The sequence below is a fragment of the Thermobia domestica genome, chromosome 7 (assembly GCF_964235325.1).
Source record: "Thermobia domestica chromosome 7, izTheDome1.hap1.1, whole genome shotgun sequence".
Lineage (NCBI taxonomy): Eukaryota > Metazoa > Arthropoda > Insecta > Zygentoma > Lepismatidae > Thermobia > Thermobia domestica.
In genome coordinates this window covers 59342888-59362188 of record NC_137460.1, presented here as the reverse complement: position 1 = coordinate 59362188, position 19301 = coordinate 59342888, and the positions used below count along the sequence as shown (strand labels likewise).

Sequence of the window (19301 nt, the reverse complement as noted above, 5' to 3'; positions counted from 1 at the left end):
AAAACATGACCATGTTTCAATGTCTCAGATTCTCTTCAAAATTTTATCATATATTAATACCAATGAAATTATGCTAAATTATTATTTTTTTTCGATTTTTTGGATGAGAAATGGGCCAAGGAGAAATTTTTGAAAAATGTGAATTTTGCTTCAATTTCACTTTTTGGCACTCAGCATGGAACTAAATTACCATAACTCCCTTATTTTTGAAGTTATTGGGCTCATCCAGATGTCAAATGAAAGCTTAATTTTTGCTCTTTCAGTAGATCTTAAGTAACCTTAAAAACGTTACACTGTCAAACATTAAGGGGCATACAAAGCAAATTTTAGGGTTTTTACAAATTTTGCGTTGCTCAAAAGTTCCAACTATGAAACTTTTGAAACTTTTTTGTACATTCATCTTAACACGTACATGGTATGGTTAAAAAATAAAGAGGGTGTTTTATGTATTTTTGTAATTATTATTTTTTATGTACAGAAATATACAGTTTTGTGTTGTTACAAATTGTGTCATTGCTCGTAAGTTACAACTATGAAACTTTTGAAACTTTTTAAAATAGAATCATCTTAGCCCATATATGATATGGTCTTATCAATAAAAGAAGTGATTACTCATTTCTCCCATCCGTCGCGCGGTCATTTCGTTGTTTTTACCTATGGCGTAGTATCCTAAACGCCATGGAACGGGTAAGTAGCAACGACAGTTTCAAAGTGCATTTGTGGATATTATAAAAGAGTTTCCAGTGCTACTTTCAAAGTCACAGTTACCAGAAAGTAAACGAAGGAAAGCCGAAGCTTTGAAGGCAATTGCAGTGAAATGCAAGGAAATATCAAATACATCTACGACTGAGACACAAATCCAAAAGAGATTCTTTAATATTCGAGCGAGAATAAAACAAAAAAGAAAAAAGGAAACAAGAAAGTAACACTGAAACCATGAGAACGAACCTATTGGAGCTGATTCGAATCCAGCAATATTAAGATTAACACGACAAGCGCATATCACGTGTTGTCCAAGACCTTTGTAGATTGTTTGGCTTCAAGAACGAAATCAGACACTTGGCCCCTTTGTTTCCTTTTTTTAAAAAGTTCAGCCAGTCACGTCATAAAGCACGTCCATCTGATTGCATTTTCCACATCATACGTGTCCCCTTTCGCCTTGGCATAAAAAAAAATACATTCTCATGTATACACCCTTCCTATCAACGGCGAGTTGAGTTGATTTTGAGTTTAATGTCCTTTTCAGTAGCAAGGCTATATGAGACGGGACTCACTGATTAACGTGGAATCCGAACCACATGAGCTCCCACCGGGAATCGAACGCGGGTTTCTCATGCCAAAGACATGTACGCTAACCGCTTAGCCACGAAGGAGCTCTTCCTATTATCGTATTCGTCTCCAAAATACTAGGTTTCTTTATTGCCACGTGTGTATAGTCAAGTGCTCCGATAGCGCCCGGAAATGTATATTGTTCTTGCCACTTTGCTTTTGCTGTTTGCATATTACGCACACTTCCGGAAACAATCAATTTTCAGATTTCGCAATAATCGCATCCATTACACTTGTAGTAGTCATAGAAAGAGTACTTTGAGCCACACCAGAATCCCCTAACATTCCGACCTGGAATCCCGGATCACTCACGTAACGCAAGAAAACCCGCATCTTTTCGTCATTACATAGTGCACCACCCCAAATTTCGGTTCATTCTCTTAAAAAAAAAAATGTGCTAACTACTCTACATATCCATTTGCAACATTTCTATGCAGTTTATAAGTTTTTCTACGTAGCAAAACAATCATATACTCTGCCGTATTTCGCACGGAATCACCTATTTAGCTTGCTCCATAAATTCGGAGAAGTTACTTGGATCACAGAGAAGTCTTTGATTTTTATTGATATCAAACGCGGAGTAGTTACTCGGCTCTAGAATAGAGGTGTGGTTACTTCAAAAGGGCGGGGCTTCTCCGAGGTCAGCCGAGACGAGTATTGCTCAGTTCTCTTTTTATTGATACCAATGCGAGTAACTACTACAAAATTGGGAATAATAAGTAACTTCCCCGTTTTATTGATATCACCCATTGAAGGACAGTGCTCTAGGTGATTTGACATGGAATGACCCAGCAGCAAAAAGATTCAGCCATTTTTAGGCGTGGCAGTTGTAACACACAGGCAAACTTTGTACCGTCGTCTTCAGTAAATGTTCCGACGACTCCGAGTGCTTCTGCTAGTTCTAGCAGCAGTGAAACAGCAACAAGTAGAAGTAGATCAATCCAGCAGTCACTCGTCCCTTCTGACAAAACAATGGAAAGTAGTGTTTTACAACCTTCAGCAAACTGTGTAAAACATCAAAGTAGGCCTCGTCTCATTCAGACTCACTGGTTTCAAAAAATTTTGTGGCATATTAGTGAGAATATGTACTTTATTGCAAAGTGTGCATACAGTTCAGAGATATTTCTGATCCAACCTTCAAGCTTGTTACGGATTATTCACCACCATGTAAAGTAAAAAATCTGAAATTCCATGACAAAAATGACAAGCATAAGAAAGCCACTGAAGCAAATGAAGCCAAAAACGCACCCCATTTAACACCAATGGGCCAAGCAATTTTGAAAGCAAACTCGGAACTGGTTGGTCAAATGTATGTCCATTTCAATGCAGCGTATTACATAACGTATCATACGAAACAATTTACGGACTATGAGAAACAGTTTGAACTGTTGAAGAAATTGGGTATAAAAGTGAATGAAAAATATGTCAACAGAACGCAGTATACGACCTTTGTTGAAATTATTTCAACCACAATCAGGAACGACATGCTCAACGACATTCGGAACTCTCCCTGTGTCTCTGTATCGCTTGATGGTTCAACAGACGTGTCTAATGAATAATGTGTTGTGATTTATATGAGGTACTTGAAAAAATGAATTAAAAGAATCATTTCTCTGTTTGGAAGCGTTAGCAAGTGAAGCAGCAGGATATTACAATGCCCTCATCGAAGTGTTTGAGAGGTATCAGCTGCCATATAGAAAACCTGGTTGGTTGATAGGCATCGGAACTGATGGTGCTCCAAGTATGATAGGTGAGAAGGGTGGTTTGGGCATGAAAGTCAAAGATATATGACCGCAGCTAATACAAATCCATTGTGTTGCGCATCATTTGCAGCTATCTGTTTTGGACGCATGCTCAAAAGTTCAATTTATTAATCAGTGTGAAAGAAATATTCATGCCATTTTTAAATATTACCATGATTAACCGAAAAAGCTTCGACAACTTCGAGTAACAGTTGCAGTACTAGAAGAGAAAATTGTCAAACTTACCGATTTAAATAGTGTGCGATGGGTAGCAAGCAAGCAAAGAACTTTAGAAGCGCTACTTAGAAGTTGGTGTGCAGTTACAACCCACCTTGAAAACAATTCTGCAAGGGTGAAGGATGCATTAACAGCAAAAGGACTTCTCAACTTTATGTTGAACTACAGATACGTCAAATTCTGCCACTTCTTGTTAGACTTTCTTGCCATCTTTTCTCCAATTTCTGAGGCGTTTCAGAAAGAGAAGATATCTCTCACACAAGTCAACCATGCAGTGAAAAGTGGTTTGCTGAAATTGGAAAATCTGTTGCAAGAGAAAGGAGCAATGGAGGAACAGTTCCGTAGAAATTTTAACGAAAATACACGTGAATTTCAGAATATGAAACTCGAAGATGTTACCACGGGAGAAAAAGTCTTCAATGCTGATCGTGAAGCAATCATTAGACATGCAATCAGCTATCTCAAGTCAAGGTTCTTAACTGAAGATTCCCCCATTCTCAGTTTATTAAAATGTTTTGACACAGCCATATGGCCCACTGGTAGACAACTAGCTAATTTTGGAGATCAAGAAATATTAACTGTGGCAAGACATTTTAAAACAACTGTCTGCTGTGAAGGTGAAAACGAAATACCGTTAGAAACATTATTGGATGAGTGGTTTGACCTGAAGCAGTCAACAAAGGACTTACCGTTTTTCGACATGAGTCACCACACCATTATTAAATTTAACACCACCGGGAGGTTTAAATTACTGGGTCAATTGATGTCCACAGTTCTGTGCCTGCCTGTATCAACAAGTTCATGTGAACTTGGCTTTAGTTGTACGAAACTTATTAAAACAATCCACCGTTCGTTGTTGACACCAAAAAGTGGAGTCATCTTTTAAATATTCGTTTTAAGATGAAACAGTGACAGACTTCAATCCCCTACGTGCAGTGCAGCATTGGTTTAACACAGCAAAACGCAAGACTGACTAATAAAATACCTAAAGTAAGTAAATGATTTCTATTGTGAGACGTGGGCTAGTAGTTTTTTTTCTTGGGCTAGTAAAATTTTGTTGCTTATTTGCACCCCTGTCGTAAGAGATTGACATTGTTAATAGTAAAAAAAAAAGCAAAGAACGTCGCCTACAGTTTAACAAGAACCGCCTATAGCTCTACTAGGCTATCGAGAAGTGGAAAAGCGGGCATTTTTAAAAAATGCGATTTTCTAACGATTTTGTTTACATTTAATAAATCAATTTTCCATAAACAACCCCATCATTTTTCTGGGAAAGATCGAAGATGGGTGGTTTATTAAGATCCAATGCTGCATTCGCATAAGCTCTTCATTGACGTTTGTCCTCAGCTAACTGGATCCAGTTTCTAGTTTATATAACTTTTTCTCCGAAATCCATCATAACATTCCACTCCAATCTAAACCTACGTCTTTCTAATTATCTGTTTCCAATTGAGATTCCAGTTAAAATTATGAAGACGTTCCTATCCCTACTTTGTTCATTTTGGCTCATTACTTGTCCATAGAACTTTCTGAATTTAATACCACTAACAATGTTAGGTAAACATGTTAAGTTTCCGAAATTCCCCATTCCCATCCAAATATTTGACTGAGGATTTTACTTTCAAACGCCCTCAGTCTGCGTTCTCCTCTCAAGTAAGTGATCAACTGATCATGTTATGTACTCGTTTATTTTAAGCTTCAAATACTTCGACAGAACTTGGGAATACTCGGCCGGAAAGATGTGAAAGCCCTTTTAGCTCTGAGTGAGATATTTCTTGGGCTTTCCTGAGCAGTCCGCATCTGAAGTTTATTATTGTACATTGCTCGACCGCAGGTTTTAAATGCCGGATGATCGCCCCGGCACAACTCCCAACATGGAGGACCAGTAACTGATTGCAGTTCCGAAGAATTGGGTGATAGGGACGCCACTTCCGACACCGGGAAAAATAACAAATCAAACATTAATATAATATCAGTAATCAAATTTGTTAAACTTTTAAAATATAGTACACCCACAAATCACATGTGGAAAGCTATAGCCGGTTTCTTACCACAAACGACGGAGAGATTTCTTAGGCAACCTAGGAAGTCGATAACTGACATCTTCCACAACAGCCGCCTGCGGGGTCCGATGTATCCCTGTCTCACTCAGAAGCGATCCTGTTTCTTCCAATTAATTTACTAGCGACCACATTATGTTCCTGTCTGGGGCAGAACGTGAAGCAAATTTGTTTCTGAATTCCCTTTGCATAGCAACAACAAATTCCATTCTCCAAAACTTTTAACGACAAACTCGTTGTGTTGTTCCAAAGAATACACTATTCTCACTGTGCCCTGATCATTCTCACACAGTAGCACAGAACAGTACAGCACAATTCCCAATACAGCGGCCTAGTTTCCTGCTTCTTCTTGACCTTGGTGAGGTTGCCATATAACGAAAAAAAAAGTCTCCACACCGCACCACACCTCGTTCCAATTGTAAGGTACACTGGCGAAAATTTGATGTTTTTCTTGAGGCGTGATCGATATTAACTCGGATGAATTTAAACCAGTAAACATAGTCCCATAAATCTACCATCCTTCCTTGATCATTTACCACAAACCGCATGAAAATCGGACTTCAGTTAGAAATTCTAGACCCAAATGAAATCCGTGAGTTTTAAAATAATCACCCTGTATTACGGTCAATTTCCATTCATGTATTTAGTTTTCTCTGCATTTACTTCTAAACTCATGTCTCTTGCAGATGTTTTATAAGAGATCTGAATTTCTTTTATTGTCACCATATCTATCATCTATGTATTGTCATCATATTATCTATCAGAAGGACATAATCAGCATTAAGTCGTAAGCTGTTTAGTGTCGTTCAACTCTAGACCCTGATTGCTATCTTTAATTTTCGTTATAACGTAGTCCAGTACAGTGGCACAAATTTGTCTTCAATATTGGGGGAACGGGGAAGACCATTCCCATTTCTCTAAAGCGATGTTCAAAATATTTATGAAGTTGAAAAACAATGCTGTGGAGGATCAGGGGAGCAGAGTTGTCTTCCAACATTGTAAAACGGGTAGATTTGAGGCTTACTCTGGGGGACATCAATTTCATCTCACTTTCCTTTGTGGCAATCGGACACAAATCATCACATTTCTCCCCTCCCCCCGTAACAAAACATTTCAAATCAGGTTCCAAAATCGGAGGGAATATGCCCACTTCATCACCCACAGGATTTGCGCCAGTGGTCCAGTGGCTACGTCGTATCTCCTTGTTTCAGATCATTCTAGCGCGATAGCGGGGGCGCGGTGACTTAGTGGTAGAGCGTTCACCTCCGGTGCTTGGGGTCCCTGGTTCGATCCCAGCTCGCGCATTGTAAACTTTGTGGTGGACAAACACCGTGCTCGTGGGTTTTCTCGCGGTTCTCCCGTTTCCTCCCACTTTCTTCATTCCACCATTTCACTCATCTCTCATCATCACCGTCTCCTTTAGCCTAACCGGCATAATTGTGGGACGTTAAACTTAAATATATCATTTTTTTTTCATTTTCTAACGCGATAGCTCGTTGACATACTTTTCTACTCGTAGTTTACTTTGGGTTTCATTTAAATACATTTTTACGAAACTAACTAGCTTTTTTGGAATACAAAGTGCGATAAAAAAATAAAAGTTGTACAATCTTTCCCTCCTAACCGAGTCGAGGCATTTCCAGTCTTGGAAAGTAACGTAACGGAAATAACGTGTTACTTTTTAAGTAACGTTTCCTAGTAACGCCTTACCTTTTTCCAAAGTAACTGTAACGGTAACGCGTTACAAATTTTTAAGTACAGTACCTAGTTTGCGTTACTTTTTTCGCGTTTCATTTCGGATGAGTAACTACAATATATGTATATTTTTTTCGGAACCAAATATTTCTTTCCTGTAAGATAATTTCTGAGAATGGAGCATGAACTACGTATGTCAGTAACCGACACACAAAGAAACAGATAATATCTTAGCGCCACTTGCTGTTTTTGGAAGATGAAGACAACCCCAGGGAAATCACGTGTACCAATTAAAAACACCTGGAAGATTTTGTCGTAGATTTTGACAGATCCAAATCAATACATTCAGTGAGTGAACTACGAGTGCAATGGTACCGGTAGTCTATTTTACTTTGATTAGTGTTGTTTTATAAAGATGGAGAACAAAAATATTTTACTGTTGAAATATTTGAACTAATACTTTTTCTTAAAATTAGAGGATGATGGTGGACAGAATTTACTAGTAAAGTGTCTGAAGAGCTCCGGCGGGAATTATTTAGGATGCCATAATTAGCGATATGCAGGAATGAGTTAATATGAATAAACTGTTCTGATGAGCAGGCCTACTTCATTACCACAAAAAAGTTTGTTTATGGTATGTATGTAATATTGGAGTTCTTTCAGATCAGTTTGCATATCCAACTGTGCCATTGATTATGGGATTTGGAACAACTAGCTTTAAAAACCATGTACCGATTTTCGAGTTACAGGCAAGTTTTGATTCACTCCCCAGTTCATGTGTTCTCATTTTATTAGTTATAGTGCAATGCATCTCTATATTCTGTATTTTTAATTTTACATAACAATATTGTTATTATTATATAATTAGTTTATCAGAATAATAATAAGCATCCATTTTTTCTAACGCATAGGGATGGGTACGAGTCGAATTCAAGTCGAATCAAAGGTAATTTTCTCGAGTCGAGATCCGAGCTGAGTCAAGTTTGATAAATGGCTCGCTCGTTCAGCGCGCTTCAACTCGTTTTGAAATCATGGCCTGATTAGAGGCATTGGAAAGCGAAAAGCATGAGAAATGTAAGCAGTAATATGGAATATTTTTAATGTTGCTAACGAGAGGAGACACTCCCCGTGTATCGTCTCGTCTCGTCTCGTCTCGATAACGAGACCAGTAGAGATTTTTATAACGAACCTAGTTTGGCTCGGGTCAACTGAGCCCATGGCTTGAGTCGGCTTGCTTGGGGTGAACCATTGGCTCGAGCCGGCTTGGTTGGGATGTACCATCTTCTCGATTCGGATCTACTGAGCCGAGGGCTCTTGCCGCCTCGGTTGGGTGAGCTGTTGGCTCGGCTCACTTCTCGGTTCGGCTCAATAGTGAAAGAGCTGTGACCCGAGATGTTCGAGTCATTGACAATTCTAAACTCGGGCCGAGCAGTGTTGAACATATTTGGCCAGCGCCCTATAACTATTCACAATGTTTGGCTCGAGATGGAATACTCAACCTACACCGTCAACCCAAATTCAGAAGCTCGTGAACAATGTCTTTGACATCTAGACTTCACGACTACCGAGGTTGGCAATCAACTAGTTTTTTAGATTCAGACACAAATCACCTGTGTTTCATGTTTATACACAATGTTGTTATAATAATAATAATAATAATAATAATAATAATAATAATAATAATAATAATAATAATAATAATAATAATAATAATAATAATAATAATAATAATCTTTATTTTAGTGCCGCGAACAGCTTTTGGCAAAAATACAGCACTTGGTATCAGAGTATGCGATGGAATAATAATACTACTAAAAATTAATAATAAGAAAGAAAACAATAAAAACAAGGGTACTAATATAAAACACAATGTAGATAAAAGTCAGTTAAGCAGAAATAATTCCTTGTCAACGCAATAAAACTTATCAAGTTTCCATCCATCTAAAACAACAAGAAGCTAAGAACAGCAGTCATAAAATTACACTTGGCTTAATGTTTCTAAACGTCAATGATTAAAAACTATCAGTCAGATCACATAAAACTTTCACATTGTTTAATACAATAAGTCTAAAATGAGCTTAAAGAATATGTCAATCTTTTTAAAATTTCACATTTCCAATTCATAGGAACTAAAATCATGGTATTTCTTATGCTATGATTTGGCACTTTAAAACCTATGTTTTGTAAACAATATTCACTGATATAAATGTTATCTAGTATTTTTTGCATGCATACTCTGTCGAAATTTTTTCGTCTATTCATGAGGCTTTCTAAACCCCAATAATCAATAATAATAATAATAATAATAATAATAATAATAATAATAATAATAATAATAATAATAATAATAATAATAATAATAATAATAATAATGGAAGTAGTAGTAATTCGGAAAATTGAAGTAATAAGAATTTTTTCCCATATTCAAAATTTCGGATCTAAAAGTAACGCGTTACATGTTAAGGGAAAGTAAATTAACTTGTAACGCGTTATATTTTTACAAGTAACTTACCCAAAATTGTACCAGACAATAAAAATGATAAGGAAATATTGATGTACGTGCAGAATCGTTAAGCCTTTCCGATGAAATCGCGTTTGTCTTTTTATTTTCATTTATCAGTAAATTACCTTTATTTTGGGGTACAGGAAGAAAATTCGAAAACCTTCCCTTGGAAATTTCATAAGAGTATTAAGTTTAGAAACTCATCTTCTTACATCACTCAAAATTAAAGAAAATTATCCGAAGTTGAGTTCGCCTTTACTACGCCTCAATTCATTTGTATGTAAATGTGGAAACTTGTAAGTTCGTCCTGACTTTACCCTCCTTTACTACCATATTCTTTGTAGACTGCACTTCCAAGCAATAGGCTTATTTCGGAAGATAAGAGGAAACCATGCATCAAGCTCCTTCAGTTTGTATTAAATCATCATTGCGATACGCACCCAGAGTATTTCTCTCTAAAATCCTTTTCCTGGTCGGGGGCCGCGGTGGCTCAGTGGTAGAGCGTTCACCTCTGGTGCTTGGGATCCTGGGTTCGATCCCAGCTCCCACCAAGTGAACTTTGTGGTTGACAAATTCCGTGTGCGTGGGTTTTCTCAGGGTTCTCCCACTTTCTTTATTTCATTCATCATCACCGTCCCCTTTAGCCTAACCGGCATAACCGTGGGACTTAAGTTTTAATTTCCTTTTCCTGGTCCAAATCTTATTTTTCTATGCTTTCTTTTTATTCGTTTTCTTAACAACACAATGTTTATAGCATCTGGACTTGAAAACATATCCTGAGATAAATCCATCCTGTTCAAACGACTTGAATAAACTGGAAAATGACCACGTGCTCAAACAACAAGCAAGAGGAAGAGCGAACAATGACCGTTTCTTTTTCTCCTTCTTTTACGCGCCTATTTTTAGGCTAGGTGTATGGGTCACCTTACGGACCGAAATTTACATCATTTTACGGACCGAAATTACGCGCCAAAAAATACGCTAGTGTGTGTTGGCCTTAACAAAGCACAGTGTACCTCAAATCAACATTCTGTACCGATGTTTATGCCATCCCATACACTGGCAACCTTACCAATTTTTCGAGATTACGTATGTTTTTTGGTTGTTACCAATCAAATTTCTTTATAACATTTAAAAAATTAATATGATTATAATATTAATGGTAAAGTCAAGTCTAGAAAATCCACTTACATATAAATTTAAACTTTTTTAGCGGTGTAAAGGTATGTGGACTTTCTATATCAAGTTTTTTCCTATACATTTACTCGCATAAAACATATTGTAAGTATATATACATTTATGCGAGATCTCTAAATAGAATAAAATGATAATAACATGATACAGTTCAGAATATATATTTTAAAGAATCCTTTGTTGACAGCAGTACTAAGTATACTGTGAATTTTAATTTGAAATCATAATATAGTAATAGAATGCAATTTTCTTTGTGTTTGTACATACATTCCCGGAATATTTGCATTTTTGGGAATCTTCCTGCGAATATTTCCGGGGAATATTCTCGAAAAATATTTTCCCGGGAATTTACCCATCACTGGTTTCGACTCGACAAATCCCTGCCACTAGTGGCACACTAGCGGTAATCTTTCGACGCATCACTATATCAACGATCGACATTTACCAGCAAATGGGCCACTAAGTGTTGGCGACATGACCAGAAATGAAAAAATAAGGAAGGATGAAAAAATGAAATGAGAAAGAGGAGGATCGCATTAAAAATTTAAAAAAAAATATATCAGGAAGTTTTGGTTACTCTTTCTTATGAGGAGATTTGTGTTACTTGAAATATATGGTGGCGAGGTGAGCGATATATCCTGGAAGAGTCAGGAAATTTGAAATTACTAGAAAAGTTACGGAATTCTCAGAATTTCTGTTACTAGTGAGGGGGATTTCAAGGGAGATTTCAAGCTTCCGAAAGTATAGTACCGTTGTGTAACAACGTGGACATTTTTTATCATAAATTTTCGTCATCGCATCTTTGCAGTATCAAACATGTTATATCAAAAACAATTTTCTACTGCTCCTTTAACCTATCATTTGAACAGACAGTAGTTGACGGAATAATAAAAACAAAAATTTATATGGAAAAAAAGTTCTGTTAACATTTGATTCAACAGATATTGTAAAAATATTTTACAAGACATTATTTAGTATGCATTTTTTATAATAGTGAATATGTACTTTTTATAATAGTTGGGGTCAAATGAAAGGAAAATTGTTATATTTGAATGAACAGAAGAAGGATGTAAATATTGTAAAATCTTTTTCAGCACTTTTTTTTTATTATTTTACTCGAAATTTCTCATAGTTTGTTATTAAAATACTTACCAACATATCATCATTTTATTGTCCTATCAAACCAATATATGTTGATAGTAAAGTAGTTTAGATTGATCGAGGTCCTGAGCATTCAGAATTTCATGTCACGTCCCCCCCTCCCGTTACGAAATACTGGCTGAACAAACCAATATATGTTCCAGTAAAATAGTTTAGAATGATCGAGCCCCTGTTGTGATAACCACTGTATTTCATGTCACGACCCCCCCCCCCCTTCACGAAATCCTGGCTACGTGCCTGCTCATGGGATTTTTGTCTATTTCCGGAGATTGGTGTTTCTGTAATTTCTTTATAGCAATTTCTCTTTCTGTTCAGTTAAACTCTGGAATATATCATTCTGCTTCATGAATTTGGAAAAATGCAAATGATGATGAAAGAAGTGTACCTTACATCGGAGGCTGCTCGTGACCGTAAGGGAAGTCACATCAGTAAGAATTTAAAAATGTTCGCTTGAAACTAAAAGAATGAAACTCCCTTAATGTACTAAATGTTGTACACAACAATCAATGCATCCGATGACCTTTATTTTCTTAGTTTCAAGCGATAAAATTCCAATTTTTACCGTGATGACTTCCCTCACGAGCCACATCTGCCTTACATTGGCTTGGAATGTGTTTTAATGCACATACAAGAGCATTTATTCCGTTAAGCTCCACCAGCGTTTTAACATGGCAATTATAACTTATCAATAGGTTAGCTTAAGTTTCGTTCACTTAAACTGACCTTAGTACATTAGTCCGCAGCGGGGCTTAACAGAAAACCTCATACAAGACATTCATGGTAATACACTTTTGGAACATTTTTCCAAAATATAGAGTACTTTATATATATACTTACTGATAATCACATATGCGCCCAGAAATTTTTGTTGGGAGTGGTCCAAAGATTTTTGTGGGGCCGCAATACGTTTATGTTGCATTGAACATGTGTTATTCTATGTATGAAAAGGGGGGCGCGGTGGCTCAGTGGTAGAGCGTTCACCTCTGGTGCTTGGGGTCCCTGGTTCGATTCCTTCCCCCGCCAAGTGAACTTTGTGATGTACAAACACCGTGTGCGTGGATTTTCTCGGGGTTCTCCCGTTTCCTCCCACTTTCTTCATTCCACCATTTCATTCATTACTCATCATCACCGTCTCCCTTAGCCTACCCGGCATAATCGTGGGACGTAAAATTCAAAAATTTCATTTCATTTCTATGCATGAATAAAAAACTATAAGTACAAGGTATCCAAAAAAGTTTTTGCCGATTTCAGAGTTCGCACAGAGTCTACGTTGTAGCACAAAATACCCACGGTTACGTCTCGAAGTAATCGCCATCTGCATCCAGCACCTCCTGCCAACGTTCCTGCAACTGAACAATGCCATGGTGATAAAAAAAAGTCAGCGGTCTTGGAAGCAAAGAAGTCCGTGAGTGCGGTCCGTAGATCTCTCACATTTTCAAATTGTCTCCCACGAAGGTAATTGTCCAGGGAATGAAACAGGTGGTAATCTGTAGCAGAAAGGTAAGGGGAATATGGTGAATAACACAAAGTTTCCCAACCAAGTTGCAAATGGTTTCCCGGGTCCTTTTTGCCACGTAGGGTTTTGTATTATCGTCGAGGAACAGTACACCTTTGCGATGAACCAATACCGGCTCCTTTTCCTGCAATGCACGGTTCACTCGTTGCAACTGCTGGGAGTAGACATCTGCATTGATGGTTTGACCTGGTGGTAGGAGCTCATAATGAATCACATGGCAATAATTCCACCATACGCACAGCATAACCTTCTTGGGATGCAGAGGTGGTCTTGAGGTGTTTGGAACTGCGTCACGTGGCGACAACGAAGGTCAAGTACGCTTGGGTGTGTTGTAAAGGACCCACTTTTCGTCACTAGTGATCAATCGACCAAATATCAGTGTGTTCTGGTGTTTGGAGAGCAAGGATAAACTGGCTTCAACTCGCTGTCGTTTTTTGGTCGGTGACAATGTGTGTGGTACCAACTTACTCAACTTGTATGTCTTCCCTATGCGATGCACGTGCAGTCTGACTGTTTCCATCGATACATTAAATCTTTCGGCAAGTTCCTGACATGTAAGACTAATGTCCTCCTAGATGGCTGTCTTCAGGCCGTCGTCATCCAACACATGTGGTCGTCCACTGCGCAGCTCATCACTCAAGTCTAAATCGCCGGTCCGGAAGTTTTGAAACCACTGTCGGGCGGTGCGTTCGTTCACGGCATTCTCCCCGAACGCTTGGCATATGCGGCGACGTGACGCGGCCGCTGATAGGCCTACATTGAAGTCATACATCAAACACCCCCTAATGAGTTGCTTCGACACCTCCGTTTCACTGTGCCACTTGGCGAGCTAGGTCTCTGTAGTGTGCCCAACGAGTGTCTACTGATGTCGGTCAGTGCTCTGCCTACCTCCTTATCGTGTCGCGCGCACGTGACTAACTTCATAGCACGTCTGTGACCCTCGAACAACAAGGCCATCACAAACGGCAAAAACTTATTTGGATACCTTATAATAACTTCTGCCACCTATATTCTCAGAGAAATATGGTAGAATTAGATTATTTGAGTTAATTTCACAAAGCCTACTCCAGCTGGCATCCTTACAAAAACTAAAGAAATTACATTCGATTAATTTTAACCAAATGGGTCCAAATTTCCCTAACCCTAAGCTAATCCTACTGTACTCCACTTTTCGCGGTGGCTCAGTGGTAGAGCGTTCACCTCCAGTGCTTGGGGTCTCTGGTTCGATCCCAGCTCGCGCCGTGTGGACGTTGTGGTGGACAAATACCGTGCTCGTAGGTTTTTTCGGGATTCTCCCGTTTCCTCCCACTTTCTTCATTCTACCATTTCATTCATTTCTCATAATCATCGTCTTCTTTAGCCTGAGCGTGGGACGTAAAACTCAAAGATTTCATTTTTTTCCCACTAACTGGCGCCGCCACTGCTTGACTGCTTGATTTTGCATGGAAACGACTATCACCGCTGGATTCAGCGACCTGAAATTAGTTAACTGTAGAAATTTCATCCGGTTTTTCCTGTTCAAGTTCGCGGGTGTCCCTTGTTAGAGACTAAAGTGTATATATTACCAACTCTATAAGAAAATATTTCGAAATAGAATTAAATATTTTAAAAGTCTTCAGGTTACTGTAATTTAATGATGTATATCATTGGTTTCATAATTATGGATTATTTAACGACACAACTAAGATAATGTTTAACATAGTGATGCTTTTCGAAACATCCATCTTTTTTCATTTAGTAATAAACTGTCCTAAGTTCATTGAAAAGAACATAAATTATTTTAAATTTCTAATGAAGCTGTCATGAAATAATAGTAGATAACGTAACAATCTATCCAGCCATTTTAGAACATAGTATATAATAGAAAGCATATTTCGGGTCTACAAATAGTAGGCCTAATATCAACAATGCATAAAAGATATAGGTCTATAATGTAGAAACAGTGAAAATTAAAACTTGTAACATAATTATCCATTACGGAAATTGCACTATATTGCGAAACATATTTACAATCTATAAATTTCATTTTGAAAGTATAGTCTAGAAATTGTTACTTTAAACATATACTAGCCACTTACCTTTAGGATGTTATTTCTCTCTCATAAAGTGAATATTGTCATTGTCTGAGGAGAACGCTGAAGGATAAGTTTATATAACATTTTGCCTGTATATTATTTGTTCTTTAGAAAGATTTGGTTGCGAGAGAAATACATACTTATAATTTTGAAGTGAGTTGCCGAAACATAACGGTTGAGGCTTAGTTGCCTTCACCACATTACATTCATTTGTTTCCTGATTTTGATATGAAAATCTTTCTGTTCTTTCTTTGCGGAATAAGAAATAGATAGTGGCGGCTACTGTTAGTGTTGCAGCGTTGTACAACGACCAAAGAATATTTATTTTAGAAAATAATATTATTAGCAGTAGTAGTCAAGAACAGAAAAATTTACTTTCCAGTACTCCCATATATACTTTAAATAACGTGTTTTTTACTTCTATAAGCGTAAAATCTGTTAATCCGTCTTAGAAAGCGAAAAACAATCAGTCACAGTATCCAATATATACTGCGTTGCAGCGAGCATACAACGACCAGATTTCTACAGCGCAGCAGTTGGAGCGAATGTTAAGTCTCCTTTCCCATGTATGTGAAGTTGGTTCCCCCACTTTCAAATTTCGATTCGAAACCGAAGCCAATCGTTTATTTTTCGTTTGTTACTGATTGTTTTGAAGAAAAAATCGTTTGTTTCCAAAAACGTAAAGACATATTCAAAAAATAAAGTTGGGGGGGGAACAACTTCACACTAACCCCCTCAGTTTCAAATTTCGATTCGAAACCGAAGCCAGTCGTTTATTTTTCGTTTGTTACTGATTGTTTTGAAGAAAAAATCGTTTGTTTCGAAAAACGTACAGAAATATTCCAAAAATAAAGTTGGGGGGGCAACTTCACACTGCCCCCACTTTCAAATTTCGACTCGAAACTGACGCTAATCTTTGTTCATCGTTTGTTATAGATTGTTTTGAAGAAAAAATCGTTTGTTTCGAAAAAGTTACGGAGATTCTCACTCAAAAATTTGAGGGTAAGATATTTCCCGCTGGGCTCTCTAGTATGAAATTTCGAATCGAAACCGAAGCCAATCGTTTGTTTTCCGTTTATTATTAATTGTTTTGAAGGAAAAATAGTTCCTTTCGAAAAACGTACAGAAATATTCATAAAATAAAGTTGGGGCAAACTTCACACTAGCCCCCCATTTTTAAATTTCGATTCGAAACCGAAGCCTATGGGTTTTTTTTTCGTTTCTTATTGATTGTTTTGAAGAAAAAATAGTTTGTTTCGAAAAGCGTACGGACATATTCACATAATAATGTTGCAGGGGGGGAAACCGCGCTGCCCCCACTTTCAAATTTCGACTAAAAACCGACGCCAATCGTTTGTTTTTCGTTTGTTATTGATTGTTTTGAACAAAAAATTGTTTATTTCGAAAAAGTTACAGAGATTCTCAATAAACAATTTTGGGGTGGGCAATTTCCCGCTGGGCTCACTAGTATGAAATTTCGAATCGAAACCGAAGCCAATCGTTTGTTTTTGTTTGTTATTCATTGATTTGAAGGAAAAATCGTGTTTCGAAAAACGTACAGAAATATTCAAAAAATAAATAAATAAATAAATAAATAAATAAATAAAAATAAAAAAATAAAATAAAATAAAGTTGGGAGGGCCAACTTCAAACTGGCTACCCCATTTTCAAATTTCGATTCGAAACCGAAGCCAATCGTTTGTTTTTCGTTTATTATTGATTGTTTTGAAGAAAAGCTCGTTTGTTTCGGAAAACACACGGACATATTCAGTGAATATAGTGTGTGGGGCCAATTTCACGGGGAGTCTACCCATAAGAAATCCACCCCTCAAAAATTTTGCCGTACCTTTTGGTTACATAAGATAACCAAGAAAGTTCTGTCGTTTTTTGTGGAGATCTGTGTCCAGTTGACCCTAACACCGTGAGTTTAGTGCGGATGGAGATAAAGCAAAGGTCAGTATCTCGTGTGGGTACGAGGGGAGACTGGAAAGTTCATGAAATCACCATGAAGAAATTTGTGTGGAAGAACCATTTTAATACTGTATTCAACGTATTCCCCCCGAAGCGCAATACACTTTTCACAACGATGTTGCAACATTTCTAACCCTTGTAAATATAAAGTCTTGTCCCGCTGTGCAAACCAGCCCTCCATCTCTGCAGTGAGTGCCTCTTCGGATGGAAAATGTTTGCCTTTGAGAAGTTTTTCGAGATGTGGGAAGATGTGGTAGTCGGAGGGGGCCAGATCAGGTGAGTAGAGTGGGTGAGGTACACAGGTGACGCCCAGATCCACCAGTAATTGCATGGTTTGATGAGCCTTATGGGAGGGTGCATTGTCTTGGAGAAACTGAACACCACTCCTCACTTTTATCCGACGATTTTTCTTCAGAGCCTCCTTCAACTCAATCAAATATTTGGAATAAACTCTAGCATTCATGGTTTCACCCTTTTTTAAATATTTGATAAGGATGGCACCGTCCGTATACCAAAACACCGATGCAAGCATCTTTCTAGCTAATCTTTGGCTTCGGAACTTCTTGGGTCCAGGAGATCCACTGTGGCACCACCTCATGGATTGCTGTTTAGTCTCTCTATCATAGTAGTGCAGCCATGTTTCATTTTCTGTTACCAGACTGCGCAAGAACTCACCAGGATTTTGATCTGCATCCGTGTTCTCTTCTGGTCAGCATTCAAACATTTTGGGATCCATTTGGCACTGACCTTCCGCATGCCCATATATTCTGCTATTATGATACCCACACGCTCACGCGATATACCCACACACGCAGCAATGTTTTTGATTGATATGTGCCTATCCTCCATACTCATGTCATGCATTTTGTCTATGTTTTCCGTGGTCACTGCATTTGAAGGCCTGCCTGAGCGAGGTTCATCTTCAGTCTCACGCCTCACCCACTTCGCTAGTGTTGTATATCCAGGAGCATGTTCCCCCAAAGTATACTGCAAAGTTTTATGAATTTCCATAGAGGATTTGTCTTGCAGCACAAAAAACTTGACACTGCGGAGCTCATTCTCCTTGAATTTCCTTAGATCCTCTGCCATATCTTCTTACAGAACCCGTAACAAAGGAAATAACAATGATAAAATGATAATATACGGGATGAGAGGTTCACAATATATGACCTTTCTAATGACTACAATGATATGTTTCAATTTTTATTTATCCTTGGTGATTTCATGAGTTTTCCAACACCCTCGTATATCCAACATACTACCTGGTTGTGGAAGTTTAGTTACACTGTGAACTTCCGTAAGGACAGAATGAACGTGGGACCTCCACAAAGCGTCATATGTTCGTGTATGCTATACAAGGTCAAACTGGGCGGAGAGGAAGATATGCCAGGCCTTTGGAGAAGGTGTCGTGACCATGAGGACAGTGCAGCGGTACTTTAACAAGTGTAAGGACGGTGACGAAACACTCGAAGACGCACTATCTGCCGGAAGACCAACACGTGTACGAAACGAAGATCTTCAGGCAGCAATTGAAGCAAACAGTGGCTAGACATATGAGGAACTGGGACTACAGTTCAATGAGAGTTGAGAGACCATTTGGTAGCACCTCCATCAACTTGGGAATCACTACAAGTTGGGTCGATGGGTCCCACATGATTTTAATCCTGGCCTGAAGGCAACTCAAGGAGTCACCTGTGTTTCTTTGCTGTCTCGTCTGAAGAAGGAACCATTTCTGGACAGGGTGTTGAAATGTAATGAGAAGTGGGCCCTATACGAATTTCCACGGCGCCGTCATCATTGCTTAACATTGCATGAATC

The 19301-nt window shown here is 38.1% G+C and overlaps 2 protein-coding genes across 3 annotated transcripts in view; both read right to left on the bottom strand.

The window, feature by feature from the left end:
* The window catches only part of LOC145690144 (uncharacterized), a 71803-nt gene extending 56059 nt beyond the window's left edge, over positions 1-15744 (bottom strand). Inside the window, exon 1 of one of the 2 annotated variants that reach the window (XR_014132175.1) lies at positions 15516-15744. The gene's annotated coding sequence lies outside the window, so the exon portion shown is untranslated. The remainder of the gene's footprint in view (positions 1-15515) is intronic. The other variant, XM_081764747.1, reaches the window with a different exon arrangement.
* A 2390-nt stretch (positions 15745-18134) lies between these two features.
* LOC145689200 (protein GVQW3-like) lies at positions 18135-18572 on the bottom strand. Its single transcript, XM_081763335.1, has one exon. It carries the CDS (start codon positions 18570-18572, stop codon positions 18135-18137), a length of 438 nt encoding a protein of 145 aa, XP_081619461.1.
* Between the last annotated feature and the right edge of the window lie 729 nt (positions 18573-19301).